Source organism: Hydra vulgaris, chromosome 09 (genome assembly GCF_038396675.1).
Source record: "Hydra vulgaris chromosome 09, alternate assembly HydraT2T_AEP".
Lineage (NCBI taxonomy): Eukaryota > Metazoa > Cnidaria > Hydrozoa > Anthoathecata > Hydridae > Hydra > Hydra vulgaris.
The window spans coordinates 7419682-7443686 of record NC_088928.1 but is presented as its reverse complement, the minus strand read 5'-3'; the positions used below and the strand labels follow the sequence as shown (position 1 = coordinate 7443686).

The following is a 24005-nucleotide window of genomic DNA, read 5'->3' as shown; positions in this document are numbered from 1 at the left end:
ACTCAAGCAGGGCAATTCTTAACCACCTTACACGAAGCATTTTCACTTGCACAAAGTAATGTTGCACCTACATTTTTAATATCTAACAATTTGTCCAAGTAACAACGTAACAACTGTAACAACTTTTCCAGCTTTATCACAATTTTTTATCTTTTGTTTTTATAAAATTTATTCACAAAGAATAACCACAGCACATAAAAAATAAGTTATGATTTATATATATACAAGTATATTTATATATATATATATATATATATATATATATATATATATATATATATAAATACATATATATATACATGTATATATATATATATATACATGTATATATATATACATGTATATATATATATACATATATATATATATATATATATATATATATATATATATATATATATATATATATACACACACACAGGGGCTCTTTTAGACTGAGGAAATATAGGGACTATTTTAGACTGTGACAAGTATAGGCATTTTATTTTTAAACGCCTATATTTGGCAATATTTCCGCTAAGTTTCATGGGACAGGGGGTACCCCCGCCCAAATTATTTTCCTAGAATAGCCCCTGATATATATGTATGTATATATATATATATATATATATATATATATATATATATATATATATATATATATATATATATATATATATATATATATATATATATATATTATTTTTCATACTTATCTAGAGGTCTTTATTAATTTTTTTAGGAATAATAACAAGAAATCTGTTTCAAAAAAAACTTCAGCCTCTGTCTCATGCAAAAAAGGATTGAATTTTAAATATCTTAATACCAATGAGGCTAAATATCTAACAGAGAAATTTTATGGTGATGCTGCAAGCTGTAGTAAATGCAAAAATTTGCAGTCAGTCTACTGCCATCATCTTTCTTACAAAAAGCTATCAACTTCTTCTTGGTTGCCATGGCTGTCTACTCCTCAAACAGTTTCGAATATTCTTCATTCAAAAAGTACAAATGCATTGTGCTCCATAATGCAATTTGCAAATGAATGTAGAGACAGTGATTTTTTATTGAATTACAATGCAAAAAATTTAAAATTATTGAACAATAGTAATGATGTAGTTAAAGATATAGCAAATATAAGTGTTAATAACAATTTACATAAAAAAGTTAACTTCAGTACTAATGCTCAAATGGTTGAAGTGTTTAGCATTGATGACAGTGATTTTGAAATGAGTGATATCAAGCCGATTTTATTATCAAATAAAAAAAAGAAAAAAAGTCTTAGTGACAGTGTGAACAGAAATGGAAATCCGAGCAACACTGATGTAAAAGTTATAAACAATGAGGATAGCTTTAAGCCTTGCCCTATGGAAGAGCTTCTAAAAAGTAGCGAAAAAGTTCTATCTAAAAAGAAGAAGATTAATCTGCTTAAGTTACCGAAAGTTCAAGTAAACAAAATTGATTTTGATATTAAGGACAATCAAGTTGGTTTCTGTAGTCAAGAGACAATGCCAACTCTTTATGATAGATGCAAACAAAAAAGGAATGGTACATCATTACTAAAAAATGAAAATATTGTAACTAAGTCTGTTAGTGTTAATGAGACAAATCTATGTTCAAAAACACTTAATACAGTAAACAATAAGTTTCAAGATTTCACTAATCTTAGTTCTTCTATACTCTCTACTATTCCATTAAGTCCAACATGGATCGATCATCTGAAGAGTTTTGAAACAACTAACTCTAGTGAAAGGATGGTTGTGAAAGATTTAATACCTGATGCACCCAATGATATGAATTTCGATAACTTTGATTCAGAAAAAACTAGTGATAGGATTGTTGAAAAAGACCTAATACCTGATGCACCCAATGATATGAATTTTGATAGCTTTGATTCAGAAAAAACTAGTGGCAAGATGGTTGTGAATGACTTAGTACCTGATGCACCCAATGATATAAATTTTGATAGTTTTGATTCAGGAAAAACTACTAACAGGATGGTTGTAAAAGACTTAATACCTGATGCACCCAATCATATGAATTTCGATTGCTTTTATTCTGAAAAAACTAGTGGCAGGATGGTTGCAAAAGACTTAATACCTGATGCACCCAACGATATGAATTTTGATAGTTTTGATTCTGAAAAAATGGACTTTAATGATAAGGTTATTGTGAATAATTTAGTACCTTGTGCACCTAATGATTTAAATTATGATAATACAGAATCGAAAAAACTGAATGATCAAGAAAATATCCCTCCTACTTTAATGAAAAAACTGAATGATCAAGAAAATATCCCTCCTACTTTAATGAAAAAACTGAATGATCAAGAAAATATCCCTCCTACTTTAATGAACTACACTAATGTAAAAAAAAAGACAGAAAAACGTTCATTAGTTATTACAGACAGCCTTATAGACTATATTGATGATTTTGAAGAAGATATCTGTTTTTCTCCTCCAGTTGTATCAAATATAAAGATAAAAGCAAAGGAAAATATCTCTAGTGATTCTCTATTAAACAACAATCCAGTTAATAAAAACAATGAAAAGAAATCTTTGCAATTTAGTTCCATAAATAATGAAAAAATTTTTAATGAAGATATCGATGAGTCAATTATATTTAAAAAAACACACAGAAAAAAAAAACTTCTTGAAATATCAAATTGTTATGACGAACAAAAAAATAATGGTAAACAGAAAATTTTTGCTCACAGCCAAAACAAAGAGGACGATCCTTTAAATTTGATGTCTAATAAAAAAGTCAAACAGCCAGGTGGTTTTTTTTTTTTTAATTTAGTTTAGATTTTTACATATTTTTTAAATATTTAGTTATTTTATTTTAACTTTATGTTGTGATAATTTAATTTAGTAAGAAAAAAATCCAAGTTGAATAACATGAAGTCAAAAGAAAAGGTTTTTAACTATAACTATTGATTTTCTAATTTTTTGGTTTTGTTTTGTGTTTAGTTGCTTTTTTTATACTTAATTGTATCAATTAAAAAGTTTTGGTTATCAAAACTATTACTGATTATGTCTTAAAGAAGTTTTATTTTAAAATTTTTTAAAGATTTTTTTTTGAAGCAAAAATAAGTTTACATACAATGACTGATGAGTTTGTCTATATATATATATATATATATATATATATATATATATATATAATATATATATATATATATATATATATATATATATAATATACATATATATATATATATATGTATATTTATATATATATATATATATATATGTGTATATATATATACATATATATATTTATATATATATATATACATATATATATATATGTATGTATATATATATATATATATATATATATACATATATATATATATATTTTTATATATATATTTATATATATATATGCGTATATATATACATGTATATGGGTAGAATTCAATAAATACGGCTGCGTATAAACTTTTTTTTAAAAAATATATATTTTTTAATAATAAATATATATTTAAAAAAAAAGTTTATACGCAGCCGTATTTATTGAATTCTACCCATATTTTAACATATAACAAGAAATGACTTTCAAAGATTATACATGTATATATATATATATATATATATACATATATGTATGAATATATATATGTATATATATATACATATATGTATATATATATATATATATATATATATATATATATATATATATATATATATATATGTATATATATATATATATATATATATACATACATATACAGTGCTGGACAATGAATTAGAAATTTGTAAAATTTCTGTCTATTTCAGCAAGTATATACCAAGAAGTCCCCTTAAATATACAAAATATGTTAAAGATGATTAAACCAATTGTATAGGTTTTGAAATTCAAATAAATATCTATGCAACTCGCAGTTTTGTTTGTTTACATGACGTTTTGTTTACTTAGTGACAGTTTGAATATTATATATAATTTCATGAATTTTGTAAATATAAGTATTGTACGAAATGTGTTTGATGAGTGAACATATGATGTTAGTGGTATGCAATCTTTATTTGTGTAAATGTATGATACAGTTTTATTGTTTATTTAGATTATTGTAATTAGATTAGTTTTATTGTAATAATTGTAAGTAATTGATACAATGGGAAAAGTTTCCGATCTCAGCCCTGGTAAAAAACGTGAAATTGAAGCTAATCTTTAGTGTTCTTCAATCAATAGTAAAAATGTTGCAACAAAACTTGGCATTTCACCAGCTTCTGTCAGTAGAATTAAATAAAGACTTGAATTTGATGATGATATTCTGAGTTCAAATAGGAAAAACTGTAAATGAATGAGAAAGACGACGGCTGGTGATGATCATCAACTCATATCTTTATGTAAAATGAGTCACAAATCATCCTCTGCTGAGCTGACAAGGCAATGGCAACTCTATGATGTTAATGTCAGTAGTAGAACAACAAGAAGGAGGCTTGTGGAGCAAGGATACTTGGCCTACAAACCAATTGTGAAGCCTTTTCTGAACAATGCCATGAAGAAGAAACGCATTGAATGGGCTTTGAAGTATCGTGATTGGACAGCTGAAGATTGGTCTAGGGTAAGTATTACGTTTTTACATTTCCTGATGTATTTTATTACTCTTACTGTACTTTTTACTAATTTATCGACATGTACATGTATTAAGTATGAATATTTATTGGTAAGGGTTAAATAAAAACTGAATAGCAAAATGGTTAAATAAATTTTTTGTTTTGTTTGTTAAGGTCTGCTTTTCGGACGAGTCATTGATCGAAGCCATGCTGGTAAGAGTGCTCTTTGTTCATAGATGTTTCACTGAACGTGATTTACCGGCCTGTACAGTTTCAAAAGTGAAACATGCTGTCAAAGTTATGGTGTGGAGTTGCATATCCCTGTTCGGTACAAAATGGCTTCATTTTGTCAAAGGGACTATGAGACAAGGTGAATACCAACATCATCCAAGATCGACTTTATCCACAAATGAGGAAATGGTTGGACAAGGGAGAGGAATATTTTTGCAGGATGGCGCTCCATGCCATACTGCAAAATCAGTGATGTCGCGTTTCTTTATGCTCTTGGCATAGTTGTTTTGGACTGACCTGGGAACAGTCTCGACCTCAACCCAATAGAGGGATTGTGGAACAAACTAAAGCGTGAAATTTCAAAGATGCCCTCCACTAACAAACGTGATCCGATAGAATGTTTGATACAAGCATGGCACCATGACGAACGTCTCAAACAACTTGCTGCCGAATTTATTTAGGGTATACCTAGTCGCGTTGCTCAGGTCATCAAGAACAAAGGGGGATCAACTCAATATTAAAGACTGTTTGATGATAAACACTTATCATATACTAATTATCATATATGTACATGTAGTTATATACCCTACATACTTTTGTGCAAGTATTGCTGTTATTTTGCAACAAATTTGTCCAGCGCTGTATGTATGTGTGTATATATTTATATATATATATATATATATATATATATATATATATATATATATATATATATTAGAGTGTTGACTTTTTGGTATCTCCAGTTTCCAATATAAAAAACAGATGAACTTTGGTTTGAAAGAAACTGAAAAGTCATTGGTTTTATTTAATTTTTGAAAAAGGTCACCCACCATGACCCTTGATTATACACTGGCTCTCATATATCAGTGAGTTTTTTTTTCTTCAAAAGTATATCAACCTGGGTCTCAAAAGAACCTGAATTTCACAGAGTTTTTAGAATTGATATTGGTTTTAAATGAATTAAATTTTATTTACAAAAAACAACAATTTTTAACTAAAAATTAAAAAAAGGTTGTTTTTTATGATATTTTGATTGCAATATTTTTTAAAAAAATGTTTCAGTAGAAAAAATTATGAATTTTGAAATCACTATAAAAATCTGGTTCTTTTGAGACCCAGGTTGGTATACTTTTGAAGAAAAAAAATTCACTGATATATGGGAGCAAGTGTGTAATCAAGGGTCATGCTGGGTGACCTTCTTCAAAAATTAAATAAAACTTTTCAGTTACTTTCTAACCAAAGTTCATCAAGAGATACTAAAAATTTACCAAAAAGTTAACACCCTAAAATATATATATATATATATATATATATATATATATATATATATATATATATATATATATATATATATATATATATATATATATATATATATAATATATATATAATTAAATGTAAGTAAAACAATTGAGAAATAAGACTAGCTTTTTTCCACTTATTAATAAAAACCTTTTTTTTTTTAACAAATAAAATTACAATACATGTTTCGACTATTTTATAGTCATCTACAGTTGGCAAAAGCAAAAAAATACAATAAAAAGTTATTAAATTATTTAACGAAAGGTTAATGACTAATAAAATGGTAACTTTAATGTGAAAAGTGATATTTTATAATAGAACTGTTTGTTCATATCTCAATTTTTCCATTCAATGAACAAACTTTCCTTAATCTTAAGCTCAAATTTATTGAAAGCAGAATCCGATATTGAAAAACAGTCATTATTACAATTATTAAAACAGTTATTGTTAGCATGGAGATGTTATAATATGTATTTGTATATATTTGTGTTTAATAATGTTTTAGAAATAGGGCCTAATCCTTTTTAAAAAGTAGGTGGTGTTTGATAAATGTTAAACACTGTTATAATGTTGCTTTTGTTTTCAATATTACTGTTTAAAACTTTATTACTTTCATGTAAATATTTAACAAGTTATTATGTTAAGTAAAAATATAACTAACTTTCTTTATTTATTGTTTTTCCAAATTGCCATGGCAATTTATTGCAATTTCAGTAATTGCAACAAACTAGTTTTCAAAAACCTTAAAATTTGCATCTAATTTTATGTTTGTATATAAATATATGTTTGTGTATGTGTAACTCTTTAGCGCTACAAAAATGAATACATTGCTTATGAAGCTGAAGATGACGAAGGAAGAATTATGGATCGTGAAAGTTTTATAGACGATTATATACAAGATAGCTTCATTGATGATGCAACACAATTTTCACCAGACAATATAAACAAGCAAAACAAAGGTGTTTTTTTATGATGGGTATAATCATCTCTTAAAACTTGTGTTATTTAAATAGTTGTTTTGTAAAACTGTAAAGCATCAACTTTTGTTTTATAAATAGTATTTTATGCATATAAACCATAGCAATTCATTTTTTTTATTATTATCTTTAGATTATTTTTATCTATATATAAATTTTTTTTATTTAAGTATATATATATATATATATATATATATATATATATATATATATATATATATATATATATATATATATATATATATATATATATATATATATATATATATTAGGGCGTTCTATAATTCAATGGAGAAAATTTTTTTTCGATTTTTTCTGCTCCCTGGCAATTTTCCCATTCCTATTGTTTATATAAACATATTTTTAAATTTTTTTTAAAACCTGAATTAATGTTAAGGTTGCCACCTTGGCTAGAATTAATTGAATTTATGTATTTTTATGGTTTTTTACCATATAAATGCCTATATTTAATGTAATTTTTTATACCATACATTTTAAGTTGGTAAACACTAAACAAACATACATATCAACAGAATTAATGGTAAGTTGAATATAAATATATTATATTGTTAGTGAATTGTATAGTAATTAACAGGATTGTATGTGGCAAAATCGTGTTATAACATGAATTGACATCTCAACTCAATTCCCTCGTGCTACACTATTGACAAGTTGACTGTTGTTAAGTGTGGGTGTTTTATTACATTGTTCAGGTTTTTGATGTATCCTTTTAAATTATAGTTGGCAGCCTTTTGTTAGCAAATACTTACATGTTGATGAATCCAAAATTGGGTTTAATGTTATGTTTGTTTCCTTTGGATGTGTTTAGTTTTATCTTAATATAGTTTAAACAACTACCTAATATGAATACAATTTATATGTATAGTATAAATATTATAATATAAATGAATAAAACATATATATATATATATATACCTTAACTATATTGTTAGTATATGATTGGTGATTGCTTTAGACATGGCTGAATCAACAACATCGAAAAGAAGACAACAGTCACAAAATATTTGGTTGATAGGAATTTCTATTGATGCTCTGAGTCAAACAATTATTCCTACTAATGGGGATATTGTGAAATTATTTTTTCACCTAAAGAACTGTGAATTTAAAACTGAGAAATCAATAAAATCAAATTCAATTGTTGCTGATGCAGTATGTGAAGCAGTTCTAGAAGTCTGGCATAAGACCGGTATTGAAACCCAAAGGAAAGATAAAATCAAAGAAAAAATAACTAAATTGCACGATGAATACAGGAACGTTTAAAAAAGAAAAGGCCAAAAATCAAATGAAACTAAACAAAATAATTTTGTAGCAATGCTTGAAAACTATTTTTTCATTACCCACACTAACGCTGAAGAAACCATTTGGAAAGACAGACTACAGAACGATAAACAAAAAAGTAAAGACATTAAGTTTTTAATCGCGATCAAAGATAACAAAAGAGTAAAACTGGGAACATCTGATAATCAATACGCAAAGAAACTAAAAATGAAAGATGAACGAACCAAAACAGAGCAAGAGAGGGCAACATTGATAAAAAAAGGCCTAAAGAATTCAAATATTAAACATTTAAGTTCATCAGAAAGTGAAGCAAATCAAGATTGTGATTCATCCTCAAGTGAAGCAAGCATCAGTGAATTACTTGTGAAAAAAATGCAGTGATCAAAGAAAAACCTTGAAAAATATTCAAAAAACCGATACTGAAAATAAGGTTCAGCTACTATTGCCAAAAAATCCATTCTTGAACTCAAACATTTGCCAATCCGCTGATAGGCTGAACTTGTCCTTGGGACAAAGAACAGCATTTTTGGGAGCTATTGCGAAGGAAGGAGGTGCTTCCTGTAGTAGTGTTACACTATCAAAGACAAATTCCTATAATGCCAGTAAATATAATCGCCAAGACATTGCGAAAAACATCAAACCTTACTTTAACAAGCCGGACTTTCTAGCAATTTATTGGGATGGAAAAATTATTGAAAAGGATGGGGAACGATTGGCAGTTTTAGTTGCAGGTGCACCAAATTATGTAGAAGGAAAGTTTCTGAGCATTCCAAAAATCATGAATGGGACAGGATTAGTCCAAGTAGAGACAAGCTTTGATCTCATTAAAGACTGGGAGTTGAACAAATCTATCATCGGTATGGTATTTGATACCACAGCTTCCAAATCAGGATGGACAAATGGAGCTTCTGTCATTCTAGAAAAAAAAGTTGAATTCTAAGCTGTTTTATTTACCATGTCACTACTATATTTTTGAGATTATTTTGTCGTCCGTATGGAAACACCTGTTTGGCCCAATGACAGGCCCAACCAATATAGAATTTCTAAAATTAAAGAACTCTTGGGACACAATCCCTCAAAAGAATGACAATTTTAAATTGCTGGGTGTAAATGAACGTTCGTTGAAATCCACAAAAGAAGATATGATTGATTTTCTTAAACTGTCCCTCCAAGAACATACATTTATAAGAGATGATTATAGGGAATGGATTTATGTCACGTTGTTACTCCTTGGTGAGAAAAATGTGAAAAAGGGAGAACAATGGCTTAAGCCAGGAGCTTTCCACCACACTAGATGGATGGCAAACATTCTATATGCAGCTAAAATCTATGCGTTCAGTGAGTACTTAGGTTATGATAAAAATATGATTCAGAAACTGCATTGCTTTTGCCTATTTACAAGTTTATTCTATGTAAAAGTTTGGTTGACATCTTCAAACGCCATAGATGCTCCTATCAACAAACTACAATTTTGGAAGAACATGCAAATGTTTAAAAAAATTGACCCAGGAGTAGCAGATGCAGCTTTGATAGCTCAAACAAGACACCTATTGTACCTAAGTGAAGATGTTGCACCCTTTGCCCTCTTTTCAGGATCTGTGTCTACCCACGAAAAAAAGAAAATTGCTTCAACAATTCTGAAAAAAATAAACAATGAAAATATGGAAACTGGAATGCCAGTAATGGCACAGATGAATCAAAGCATGAGCTCCCTAATTGGAAAAAATTCCAGGCTTCTTTTTGATCTTTTGAAAGTAAATACTAAGTGGCTTTCACTATACCCTGATGAATGGTCAAAAAACTATGAATTCAACTACATATCTGGGATATTGAAGGACCTAAAAGTTGTCAACAATTTAGCAGAAAGGTCAGTTAAACTAGTTACTGACTTTAATCAAAGTCTAACACGGGATGAAAATCAAAAGCAGTGCCTTTTCCATGTAGTGGAACAACATAGAAGAAACTAGTGCTGAGCACAAAACCTGGATCAATCCATATCCGAATTACCAATCCGGATTGATCCGGATTGAAACAAAAGTAACAATCCGTTTAATCCGGATTAAAATACCAAATCCGGATTATGATATAAATCCGGTTTATTCAAAAAAAAAAAATACTTGGAAAAATTAAATATAAAATTTAAAAAACTCAACACTAATATAAACATTTGGTGAAAATTTAAAGTATTTACATTGAGTTACAACCATATAAAAAAATCAAAATCAATTTTGTCGAAAACTGTTTTTGCGTAAAAATTCCCATTTTCCCTGATTTTTTTGAAAATTACTGAAATATGATATTAGATGTAGGTAAGTACTCTGCTTAGAAGTAAGTATCAGACCTTTTATTCAGTTCCTGACATCCGTAAGAGACTAGACTACTAGAAATAAATAGCTGATTATCTCAAAAACAATGAAGCCGGATTGGATTCGAAATCCGAATCAACGGATTAAATCCGAAATCCAAATCGACGGATTGGATCCGTGAATCCGGATAAAACGGATTGATCTGAAATTCGGATTAAATAATTGTAATCCGTAATCCGGATTGGTCAAAATAATGCTCAGCACTAGAAGGAACATAGCAAATTTTGATAAAGCATCAATGTTGATGAAAAAGTAGAACTCTTTTTAATAAATATGTATGTAAATGCATGAGTATAACTCTGTTGGACTTATTGGAACATCAGTTACCAACATTTTCTTTTATAATGGAAAGACAAATTTTTACAATTTATACAGTTTTTACTTTATTATAATTTTTCTTTTGTAAATTTTATCTTTTCCAAGTCGAAATAAGTTTTAGTGAGTTTGAATCTAATATAGAAACATTTTAATTTAATATCTGTAACATTGTTTTCAATTGATTAGTTATATACAAATAATAAGGACATTAAAGTTTTTTATAACTTTGTTTTGTTACTCATTTCATAAACTAGTAATTACTTGAATCTCAAACATTTATTTTTTATTTTGCATAAAGGTCTAAATCAATTAATTATATCAGTGTGTTCTAGTAGCAATTTTTATGTTTAGATTCATAGTTGTAATCAATTAAAAATATTAATTAATGTTCTGCATTATTATCCCAAATTCATGAATAAGATTAAACTTTAATAATTCATGATAACTTTCAAAGGCAATGTCAAATCAGCAGGTATTGGCCTGAAATTTGAATAATGGTTATATCTTATCAAGTCAAATAGGAAAATTACCAGGGAGCTCATATTTTCAAAAAAAAATTTTTCGGAACACCCTAATATATATATATATATATATATATATGTATATATATATATATGTATATATATATATATATATATATATATATATATATATATGTATATATATGTATATATGTTTTTTTCTTTTACATTGAAATAGTCACATTTAATTTTTTTTTTAAATTAAATTTTTCATACAGCAATGATAGCTTTTGAATTTTGTTTTTATTGACTAAATAAATTGTAAATTTATATAGTCAATAAATCAAACCTTCTTAATCCTTCTCTTCTAAACATTCTTGATTTTTTTAATAGATCATATCGATATGGACACTATTTATAAAAGATCTTTACTTAGCCCTTCGCATGCTGTTGCTAATTCTTTACGATTCACCACTCCTGCTTTTAAAGCAGGAGCTAATCGATTTCGATTGGCTGATTTAAAAGAGCTTAAGTAAATACATAATTGTTTATTTCCACAATTATTATGTGCATTCAGCATTGACCTTTTTTAAGTAAAAAAAAAATTCTTATCTAGAGATTCTGATCAAAGCTCAGAAGCAGAGGAAGTTCTAGGACTTGTTGAGTCGGATGAATACCATAGTAATAATGAACTCCAAGATGAACTAGCTGAGCAAACTTCTAGTTTTCATTTGCCTATTTTAAAACGAAAGAAGAGATGCTTCAGCTTCTTAGATTCTGATGATGAATTCAATAGTGATGCTGATACAGAAAAAAGTATTTATAATGATAATACAGAAGTTAAACCACCAGTTAGAGTACAACCAATAAATGAATCACTAATTGCCAAGCAAATTTTAAATAAAATTGATAGTCAAGTTTGTAATAGCAATATTAGATTTATCAATGAGTGTGATCTACCAACCATTACATTTAGTTTTGGAATTGACTGGCATGGTAGCAACATTGATCAGGAATTCAATAAGGTAGATATAAATCTATTTTGATATGTGTTTTTTTTCTTTCTTTTATGTTGTTTTGTTTTCAAGAAAATAGTGCTGTTACATTTATTTTCTAGTTTATCATGTTTTGTTTTGCATCTATGTTATATTAGTTTTCTAATTTTTTATGCTTTATGTTGCATCCATGTTGCATTAATTTTTATGCTTTATATTGTATCTATGTTGCATTAATTTGTTATGCTTTATATTGTATCTATGTTGCATTAATTTGTTATGCTTTATGTTGCATCTATGTTGCATTAATTTGTTATACTTTATGCTGCATCAATGTTGCATAAATTTGTTATGCTTTATGTTGCATCTATGTTGATTAATTTTTTATGATTTATATTGTATCTATATTACATTATTTTTTTATTAAAATTTTAAATTAAAAACTAAAACTCATTTTTTATTTTATTATTTTGATTTAAAGGATGTGCAAAAAATTGCAAACAAACCACAAGATAAAGATCTAACTTTAGAAAATGTATCACCATATATTCTTGTTAGTTCAAGGTGTATTGCTAATTCACAAGTATACTTTTGTTTCTTTTCATTCAACACCTCAATTATAAATTTTCATGATCAGAACTCTTTTAGTTAATAATTTTCACTGAAATACCTTTTTTATTAGATATTATCCTATTATCTTTATTAGATACCATCTTTACTAAGAAGTCGAGAAAAATGCTGTGTTGTAGTAAAGTCTCAACTTCATGCTGATTTTATTGTGAGTAGACGCATGTCGGTTAACAAAAAGTCATTATCAGGTGAAATTAAATTTTATTGTGAGTAGACGCATATCTGTTAACAAAAAGTCATTATCAGGTGAAATCAAAACTCTTAAGCAATCATTTCCAAATATTTATTGTAAATAAATCTAGAATTTGTATATTTTTTTAATTGTTTAAAACATAATATAGAAAATTTATATAAAATAAAAGAGGCAAAAATATTATTATAAACTTCTGAAATATTAGTTTTTCAATATATATCTATATAAATTCAATTCAATATATTTTTTTTGAAACATGATTACTACTCAACTATACTTAAAAAAATTTTTTTCTTTTGACATAAGTGATTTTTAGTTATATAAAATGGGTTTTGTTTAAAAAATCTCAATATTTATTAATTTAAGAGGTTGTTTATCCCCAATCCCCATAAAACCATCCTCAATGAAAGTTTTAATAATCATGTTTTTCATGGCAATGTTTTTTTCTTGTTTAGAATTGTCATGTTCAGGAAATATATCGCAGCTCTATGAAAGTGTTCAATGTGAATTATTTGAAAAACAGTATCTAATAGTGGAGAAAGATGTTGCTAAAATAAATAACAAAAATAAAATTCCGTAATATATTTTTTTAAAACTTAGTCCAAAATTTATATAGCTTTTATGTTGAGTTTTGCGATAAATGTTTTTTAAAATGTTTGTTCTATAGTTGAATGAAATATGTTTAATAAAAGTTGTTATAAAAATAAAACCTAATTGTCACCTAATAAATAACTAACAAATTCATCAGCTGGTTATTATTATTTTTTAATAATTAGGTCTTTAAAATATCATTGAGTTTTAATATTCCTTTTTTCTGGGAAATTAACCTTATTGACGAAAAAACTTCTGGGGGGTAAATTGATTTTTTTAAACCATTTTGTTTTCTGGTTTTTCAGTTGACTTTTTTAAATTTCATTTAGGGGTTACACAAAAACCTGCGCCAACTTATTGTCTAAGTTTATTGGCTGCAACATAAAGGTGTTATTTAGCTCTTCGCAAGGTTTTTTATTATTACTTTTTTAATTATAAATCATGTGTTTTATGAATTTTATTTTTCAAAAAGTCATCTTTTATAAGAATCAAGCAGGCAGTAGAAGTGATCTTCAAATATCTTGATTTTTGAAAATATTGATTAGAACACAGAAAAAACTGGTTCAGGAAAAAAAAATTTAAACTGTTTTCAATTGCTATCTGGAAATATTTTTAAAATTTTATGATTTTTTTTTCGAAAAGCAAGTAGTTGCACACAACATTTATAGTTAATACCAGATGGAATCCATCAAACCCGAGTTTCTGGTTTGATGGATTCCATCTGGTGTTAACTATAAATGTTGTGTGCATGATTAAATATCAGAGCTTAAAAGTACAAATATGGTTTTTTTTTTTTTTACTATTTGTATTATTATTAATATTTGTAAATATTCTTGGTATAGAGTCTAAAAATCTAAAAGAGTCATGTAGGACCAATGACTTTGTTCAATAGTGATTATTTAATAATCTTTAAATTAAAAAAAAAATGCTACAGTTTTCTTACATATAGCCCCATAATTGTAAAAGCTCTGCCTCAAAATATAAATACTGTTAGACATTCAAATTACTCCTGCTTTATTCTCCTGCTTTAAAATCTCTCTTTATTACTTTCTAAGCTATTCAGCAAGTGGGAATCTGAATCTAATTTTACTGCATGTTCTTCTGTTGATTTGTTAACTGTTAAAAAAAAAGGTTCTATTGTGTGTTAGATGGAAGTGGTAGAGTGGGAGGCAATGGTGAAGTGGGAGGCAAGGACTGTAGCAAGTGGTGGATGTAAGTGGGAGACAAAGGCTGTGGCAAGTGGTTGATGAAGTGGTAAAGGTAGGTCTGTTGTTCTTGACATACCAAAGGCTTTCAATAATGTCAGACATGCTGGTCATTCTTCTAAGCTTGCTTCATGTAGTGTATCTGGCAAAGTTTAAATTATTGAATCATTTCTTACTAACTACAGTATTAACTAAATATTAAGTAAACAGTATTAAGTAATAAAGTTCAGGACAACAGTATCTCCTTCATTTCCATTAACTTATGGGTTATCACTACGTTTTATCCTTGGTTTGTATTATTCCCCATCTATATTAATTACATTTTTGATAATCTTACTCCTAGAGTGGCACTTTTTGTTAATTAAGCAACTATATACTCCAGTCTTGACAAATAGTCATCACTTTCTGTTTACTTATTATTCCCCATCTATATTAATTACATTTTTGATAATCTTACTCCTAGAGTGGCACTTTTTGTTAATTAAGCAACTATATACTCCAGTCTTGACAAATAGTCATCACTTTCTGTTTACTTATTATTCCCCATCTATATTAATTACATTTTTGATAATCTTACTCCTAGAGTGGCACTTTTTGTTAATTAAGCAACTATATACTCCAGTCTTGACAAATAGTCATCACTTTCTGTTTACTTAGAACAGGTAGCCGATCTTAAATTTAATCTTTTTTCTGTGACAGCATGGAACTCGCAGTGGTGGTGAATTTTAAGTCTCAGTTATTCAAAATCAGTTATTTGCTACTAAAAATTATCACAATATTGTTGATATCCCTATATTGATGAATTTTATTTGATAAATGGCAAAATTAAAATTGATAAATGGCAACTTTCTTACTGAGTTTTCTACTGCATCTTTCTAGATTATTATTCAATGTTGACCTCTCATCCAAAGTTAACATCTGCTCCATTCAGGGATGTGAAGTCATATTCTGGAGTCCAGGAGTCCCTGCTTTTAATTGGAGTCCGAAGTCCCGCCTGACATAAAAGTTGTTGGCAGGAATTTTTTTTTTAATTTATATCTTCATATAAATGTATCCTGTGAACTTTTTTTAACTTTTATAAGTTTGTTAATTTGAATTTGTTTAGCCAGTAGTTACATAACTTTAAACCAGTAAAAGTGAAAATGCATTGAATTACACTGCTTTTTCAAGCCCTCTGACATATAAATTATTCACACACACACACACACACACACACACACACACACACACACACACACACACACACACACACACACACACACACACACACATATATATATATATATATACACATATATATATATATATATATATATATATATGCATATATGTATGTATGTATGTATGTATGTATGTATGTATGTATGTATGTATGTATGTATGTATGTATGTATGTATGTATGTATGTATGTATGTATGTATGTATGTATGTATCTATATACACGGAGAGAGAATGGACACTTAGAAATCTCCTACCCTGTTAACATTAGAGCAATGATGTCTATGGTTGATATGTTGCTAGACATACAGTCTTAGCTTTAAAATAGTTAGGTGGCTATTTCCCGATAAAAAACAGGTTTTAGGGTGAAAAAACATTTTTTTGGTTCTTTGATATAAAATTTTCTATTCCAAGTGAATCACTTAGATCCTAGTTATGAACTCTGCCAGAGTTAATGCAATTTTTTTTGAACAAACGATTACTTGCGAACAACTAATTTCAAGAAAATTCAAGTTTTTAACGATAATACATATAACCTTGATGATGATTGATTTAATGACAGCAATGCTGATAATTTTGATGCATTATGATGTATTATTTTAAGGACATGATATATTTTAAATGCAATTTGGATGAATACCAATTGCAATAGTTTATAAATGAAAAATAAGCTATCGTTGTTAAAATCGCCTATTTGTTTATTCGATGTCCATAATTTCCTTTATGCATGTCCGAAACATGAGACACTTGACTAGTTTTTAAACATTAAAAATCAAGAAATATAAATAAAGTTAAAATGATAAAATATACCTTAATTATTGTAGTTAAACAAAAAAATGTTTCTTAGAAAAGATGCAATAGTTATTGAATAAGCTCAATTAAAGTAAAAAACTGAGGTGTCTCCCCAGTATTCTCTTATATATGTGTGTGTGTGTGTATATATATATATATATATATATATATATATATATATATATATATATACGCACACTTAGGACGTCAGGAAAGTTTGTGCAACTTATTAAAAAACTCGTGTATTTAAACAAATTCTATGTCATTGTTATATATCATTTTAAAGAGCATTCTTTCCTCTATATTTTAGCTACATTTTTATTATATACTAAAAAATTATTTCAATTTTAGTAAAAGCACTTTAAAAAAAACTTTATTAAATGAATAAATTTGAATATAAAGTATTTATTAAAACTTGTGCTCTACATGGAAATCCATCAACTGAGATATCCAACAAACTCGAAAAAGTTTATGGGGACCAAGCACCAAAATATTGAACTGTTACCAAATGAGCCGCATTATTAAATGATGGAAGAGAGAGTTTAGAAGATGACCCATGCTCTGGATGCTTAATTACCGTGTTTATCTGCAAATATTGAGTTAGTTTGGCGAATAATTGAATATAATCCTCATTCAACTTTTGACGATATTATGGAGCAATCATCTATTAACCGATATACATTAGGAGAAATCATACAAGAGTCACATAGGGCTGAGAAAATTATCATCACGTTGAATACCCCATTAACTAACAGAAAAAAATCAAAAGGAGAGGGTTGAAGCTTGTTGTGAAAATTTAGCAAAATTCGAAGAAGGTAAATGGCGATTGTGTGATGTTTTTACTGGTGATGAATCGTGGTTTACTTGAGACAGATTGACACAACCTTGTTGTGGTTTACCTTGAGACAGACAACAGGGTTTACCTTGAGACAGATTGGACACAAGTCATCTAATGCCAGCTGGGTAGCCCAAGGTGAATCTCCTAGAACAGTAGTACGACAGGCCTGTTTTAAAGCAAAAAACATGTATTCTATCTTCTTCAAGACAACAGGCATTGTTCATATTGATTATTTGGAAAAAGGTAAGACTATAACATCTAATTATTACATTGAAAATTGCTTGAAGCCAATTATAGAAGAAATAAACAAGCAAAGACCTACCTCAGGTACATAAAAGCATGAAATTTCTTTGTGACAATGCTAGACCTCATGTCACAAATGCAGTGAAAACTTTCTTAGATCGAATCACATTCAATATAGTTCGCCACCCACATTACTTGCCAGACTTAGAAGCTCCATCAGAATTTTGGCTACTTGACTGCATCAAAACACTCATCTTGACAATCATACAGATGTTGAAAGTCAAAATAGACAAATTATGAAGATACTTTTAGGTATACCTATTGAAGACTATAGAAAAACGTTTGAGAGGTGGTTGGAAAAGATGCAACTATGCATAAATAGTAATAGTCAATATTTTGAACATTTACTAAAATAAAATAAAAAATACATTTATTTTTTAATATTTTTTTGGGGGGGCTGCACGAACTTTCCTGATGCCCTAAGTATATATATATATATATATATATATATAAACTTATGCCAGAAAATTATAGACCTACTTCGCTGACGTCAATTATCCGTAGATTATTTGAATCAATAATAGGCAAAGAAATTTTGAACCACTTAATAACGAATTATCTGACTAATATGCAACAACATGGATTCTTACCTATAAAAATAAGATATAAAAAATTGTTGTTTTTTAAAAATATTTTAAAGTCATATTTTCAAGTCATATAAAGGGTCTTCCATAAATTATTTAATACAATATAATATATTTGAAGATAATACATTATATAATATATTATATAATATACAATTTGCTCTAGGGAGGAGGGGGAGAGGGTTCAATGGTTTTGTGATGATTTGTGCGGATTTGTTACTAAAGAGTTATGATGTTATAATGGACCACCCCTAAGTCGTTTTCTTAGCTATTAAACTCAGTTAGAAATTAGAATTAGAAATCATTTTACAAGTGTAGCAATTGGCGTCTATTATTATGTCTTTAAGCACGCCATTAAAATAAAACTCATAATATTTTTTGAGTTGGTTTAATTTATCATTTAAATAAAATAAAATTGCACAACAACTTTGGTTTAAATACGCGTTTAGTTTACAAGCTATTTTAATACCAATTTTAATAACTATTTTTTGTTGGTTATTTAACTAATTATGTTAATTATGTAATTTGGGAATGGTTATAAAATAAGAGACAGTCAATGCGCAGAGAAACAAGTTGAGCGCGGTGATCAAACTCCAAACTTTTTACTTACAAGGCAAGCGCTCTACCACTACACCACTACCTCATGTAAACTTGAAGTTAAAAAGTTCTTCATATAAATTGTGTTAGTAGAAATACCTTCAACCTAAAAGAAAAAGTTATTTTTTTAGCAAAGAAATGAAGTCAAAAATTAATTAATTTTTAAAAGAATAATTGAACTTATATTGATACATCAATTGAACTATACTTTGTATAGCCTACTCTAGCATTAAAAGAGTATATCTAATACATCTAATCTATCTCTATAAAAGATATATAATACATCTCTAAAAGCTCTGGTATCTAATACACCTCTAAAAGTTATTGGCTTAAAAAAGTTATATAAATTAAAAAAAAAAATTTTATAACTTTTTTAACCTAATAGCTTTTAGAGATGTATTAGATGTATTATGCATATATGCATATATGCATTATGCATATGTGTATATATGCATATATGCATATATGTATATATGCATATATGTATATATGCATATATGTATATATGCATATATGTATATATGCATGTATGTATATATGCATATCTGTATATATGTATAAATGCATATATGTATATATGCATATATGTATATATGCATATATGTATATATGCATATCTGTATATATGTATAAATGCATATATGTATATATGCATATATGTATATATGCATATATGTATATATGCATATATGTATATATAATAGAAATTTAATTATAGAAGAAACATCATCATTGCTTTGTGCTTTAGCCAAGTTAGAAGTTCAAAATGGTTATGCTATTTGTGTACCACAAACACGTGATAAGGTTGTTTTTTTTATTTAAATTTTGCAGTATCAAATTTTTTGCACATGATTCCAATCAAATGACATGTATATGCTTTTATAATTCATAAAATGATTGATATAACATTGATAGAAACATGCACTATATTAATGATTGATGAAGAAATGAAACCAATTCAAGAAACATAGGTTGCAAATTGTCTGCTTTAGACTAAGATGTTTGTCTTTAAGGTTGGTTCAATATGAAATCTAGAAATTATGGTCATCTTTTCATCATCATCATCATCATCATCATCATCATCATCATCATCATCATCATCATCATCATCATCATCATCATCATCATCATCATCATTGTTTTAACATACTTGTTTCTGTGTTTGGTGGATGTTTCTTATGAATGCACAACCTTGAGCGCCTGCTTTTTTCTTAATTGGTTTTTCATACCATCTGTTACTCTCTCCAGGTTTTACAACGTGCTGTAGTATATCTTTACATACTGATACCCATTTATTTGCATTTTTAGGCTGTACATGGTTAAACCATCATCAATTTTTCTAGCACATCTTATCAGGTACATCCACCATTCCCAATATTTGTCTGACATCATTACTTTTTTCATATCATTTAGAGTCACACTATGCATCCATCAATTATGTTCTTTCAAGACACTGTAGTTGATTAACTTTGGTTGTGCATTTTTTACTGCCATGCATTCTGTTTGTCAATCTTTAATGATGCTGTTAAGAATGATAAAGTTTTTTATATGAAGGTAATTTTCTGAAAATTACCTTCAAAGTTTACTTTAATACCTTTTCTACACACTCCTACATACACTTTCTGACACAATAATTATATAATTACATGATCACTTGACCACATGATCACTTCTCAGTTCTTCATTCTTGACCTTATTTTGTTAATTTAATTTTTTAATCATGTTATTCCTTAGCTCTTTTGCTTCTATTCCATTTATTCAACACTGATATCTAAGCATTAATTCTTCTTCTGTCTTTGCAATTAAGCATAAATCATCTGCATAGAATTGCTCCCATAATAAATTGACACTAAATTTTTTAGAGAGCATCTAATACAATATTAATAAACAAGAATTTATCACTCTCTCCACCTTTTGTTTTAATTGCTCTCCACCTTTTGTTTTAATTGCTCTCCACCTTTTGTTTTAATTGCTCTCCACCTTTTGTTTTAATTGCTCTCCACCTTTTGTTTTAATTGCTGTTGGAAAATTTTTATACATAACCATGTTAACTGCTACCAGCCATTCTTCAGCCATTCTTTTCTCTGTCTTCTTTGTCCTCCAACTTTTCTCCCGATTATTTTTTGGGTTTTACTTTTGTGTACCATTGCATTGAAAAGAACTGATTCCACTGAACACCCTAATCTGTTAAAGTCTTTGATACCTCATCCTATGTAAGCGACCAGAAGCCTTGCTTAACTGAGCTTTCTGAATATCTGATTTCAAACTTTTTCCACATTTTATGTTTCCTTATTTCTTTAAAAATTTTAATCACTTTTTCATACTCATGGAAATTTGCATAGTTCATCAGGTACTTCTAGAAAACTTTTCTTTATATTTTTCATATTATTTCTAAATCAATTTTTTTTTAAACTGCTATTTCTCTATTTTTCTTCCCAACACTTTTATATACTTTAAATATTAAAATTCTGCACTTTCCGATAATGATCTTCTTTCTTTCCTTCAGATTTACTGCTAATTTCATATCACAAATAACTAATTTGAGCTGCGTAAGAAAAGCTTTGTATTACTCTTGTTTTCAATCTTGCTCCTTTGATTAAGTCATATAGTCTACTTGGGTCTTTAAGCCACCTGAATCATAAGTTACTTTTTGTTAATCTTTGTTTTTAAACCATGTATTACAATAAAGATGATGTATTACTAAAATGATGTATTACTATTGATTGTCAATTATCTGAAAGTTCTAAAAAAAAATCTGGTTTGATATTTGTCAGGCTAAACCTCTTTCAAACATGTATTTCCTCAAAACTATCTGTGGTTGATCCTGCATGCTCATTTATGTGTATATATCAGAGTTTTTTTTTCTCAAAATTATTTTTCAAAACATTTCTGAAAACAATATAGAATTTATTTTTGTGTTGTTTTACTTGCTTGAGGTTATTATACTAAAACTATATTAAGCTATAAGACTTATGACACTATTAGTTAATCTTAATGCCATTACTCTCTCATTCACTTTTCACTTTTTCACACACATTTTTCTGTTAATAAAATACCAACACTTGACTTTCCTTTGCATCTAGAAGAATTGTATCAATAATCATTGTATCCAATATTTTTAGTACTACCACCTTTCAGTATGTCTGTTGCGTATAGATTATGCTTAGCTATATGTTTAGCAGTTAAGCAGGTGATTTACATAATCATAGGTGTGAAGACTGGTAAAAGTCTATTTTTTCTTGTAAATTGAGATATAAACCATTTTTTGGTAATAATAAATAACTAGTATCTACAATTGATACATTTAGATGCTAAAGTCGTTAATGTGTATTCCTAAAATGACTTACCCATTATCTACTGAAGTGGCAAATCAATTTCGTTGCATTGCAGATCTCTCTAAATGGTTTGTCTTTTGATTAATATTAGTGATAACAATTGTTATATTATTATTATGAAATTTTAACAAATTATATGTTTAATAGTTTATTACTTAATTTGTTTTATATTTTGTTTTATAAATATTTATTTTATAATTGTATTGAATGTGTGTTGTTGATTTCTAATGTAATATCTATATTATTTAGTGAGATCTTTTCATTTAACATTGTTATTATTTTCATTTAGTAGCCTGGAATCTCTAAAGAAAATACTTTGTAACCTTCCTGGTGAACTCATCAAAGATATTTATTTTTTCTTTAAAAAGCAATTTGATATTGGAATGCTGGGGTCAAAAAAACTTTTATAAAATGTTGAACATAAATTTATAATGTGCAATTTTTGTATAAAACTTGTATATTTATTACATATTTATAAAATTAAATTTAAATGAATCTTGAATCTACTGTTTCTTTAATAAATTTTGTTAAATGCTATTGGTTCAAGGAGGGGTCTGCAAAATTAGGGAAATTAATTATTTTTTTTTGCTTACTATAGCAACTAATAGTTAACTAGTAAAATAGGTAACTTATTCAAACCAATATTTTTTTTAAACATTTAATTATGAACTGGGAGAGTTGTATGTTTTAAAGTAGTTTTATAGTAGTTTTATAGTAGTGTCAATCAAGAACATCCAACAAAAAGTTGAATATTATGCAAAAAATTATATCTGGTGTTGAATATGATTCCTAATAAGCTTTTACACTGGTGAAAAATTTAGGAAAAATTTATATAAAGAATTAGTAGTCCTTAAGTAATAATGAACTTTATATTATTTACACATTAGTCCAAGATTAAACAGTTTTTAACATATATCTCAAAGGCTACCTTTTTGCATTTAGGGCGTTCTTGTTTGGCCTAATTCAGCGCTATTCTAAACTTACATAAAAATTTTTATTCATGTATTTATAATAAAATATAATATTTGTTTATAAATTTATACACTAAAATTAAAATATTCATTTTTTTATAGATTATTTAATTATTCATAAATCTAAATATATGCATTTATATATTTATACATAAAATATTAATATATTTTGTTATTTATATTTATTTATAATATCAAATAATTGAATTTTTAAATTAAAAATATTTTATAATTATCAATAATCACTTTTATTTCTA

General features: G+C 27.3%; 1 protein-coding gene across 4 annotated transcripts in view; it reads left to right on the top strand.

The window, feature by feature from the left end:
• Positions 1-23279, top strand: part of LOC105847408 (Fanconi anemia group M protein) — a 48204-nt gene extending 24925 nt beyond the window's left edge. For 2 of the 4 annotated variants that reach the window (XM_065804625.1, XM_065804627.1), the window contains 12 exons: positions 722-2751; positions 2848-2891; positions 6883-7033; positions 11889-12027; positions 12112-12520; positions 12972-13073; positions 13197-13308; positions 13769-13889; positions 14234-14313; positions 20161-20246; positions 22751-22845; positions 23067-23279. In XM_065804625.1, coding sequence (XP_065660697.1) covers positions 722-2751; positions 2848-2891; positions 6883-7033; positions 11889-12027; positions 12112-12520; positions 12972-13073; positions 13197-13308; positions 13769-13889; positions 14234-14313; positions 20161-20246; positions 22751-22845; positions 23067-23187 — 3490 coding nt within the window. In that variant the 3' untranslated portion in view covers positions 23188-23279. Of the gene's footprint in view, positions 1-721; positions 2752-2847; positions 2892-6882; positions 7034-11888; positions 12028-12111; positions 12521-12971; positions 13074-13196; positions 13309-13768; positions 13890-14233; positions 14314-20160; positions 20247-22750; positions 22846-23066 lie in introns of those variants that run through there. The other 2 variants (XM_065804626.1, XR_010640604.1) reach the window with 2 other exon arrangements.
• The last annotated feature ends 726 nt before the right edge of the window (positions 23280-24005 follow it).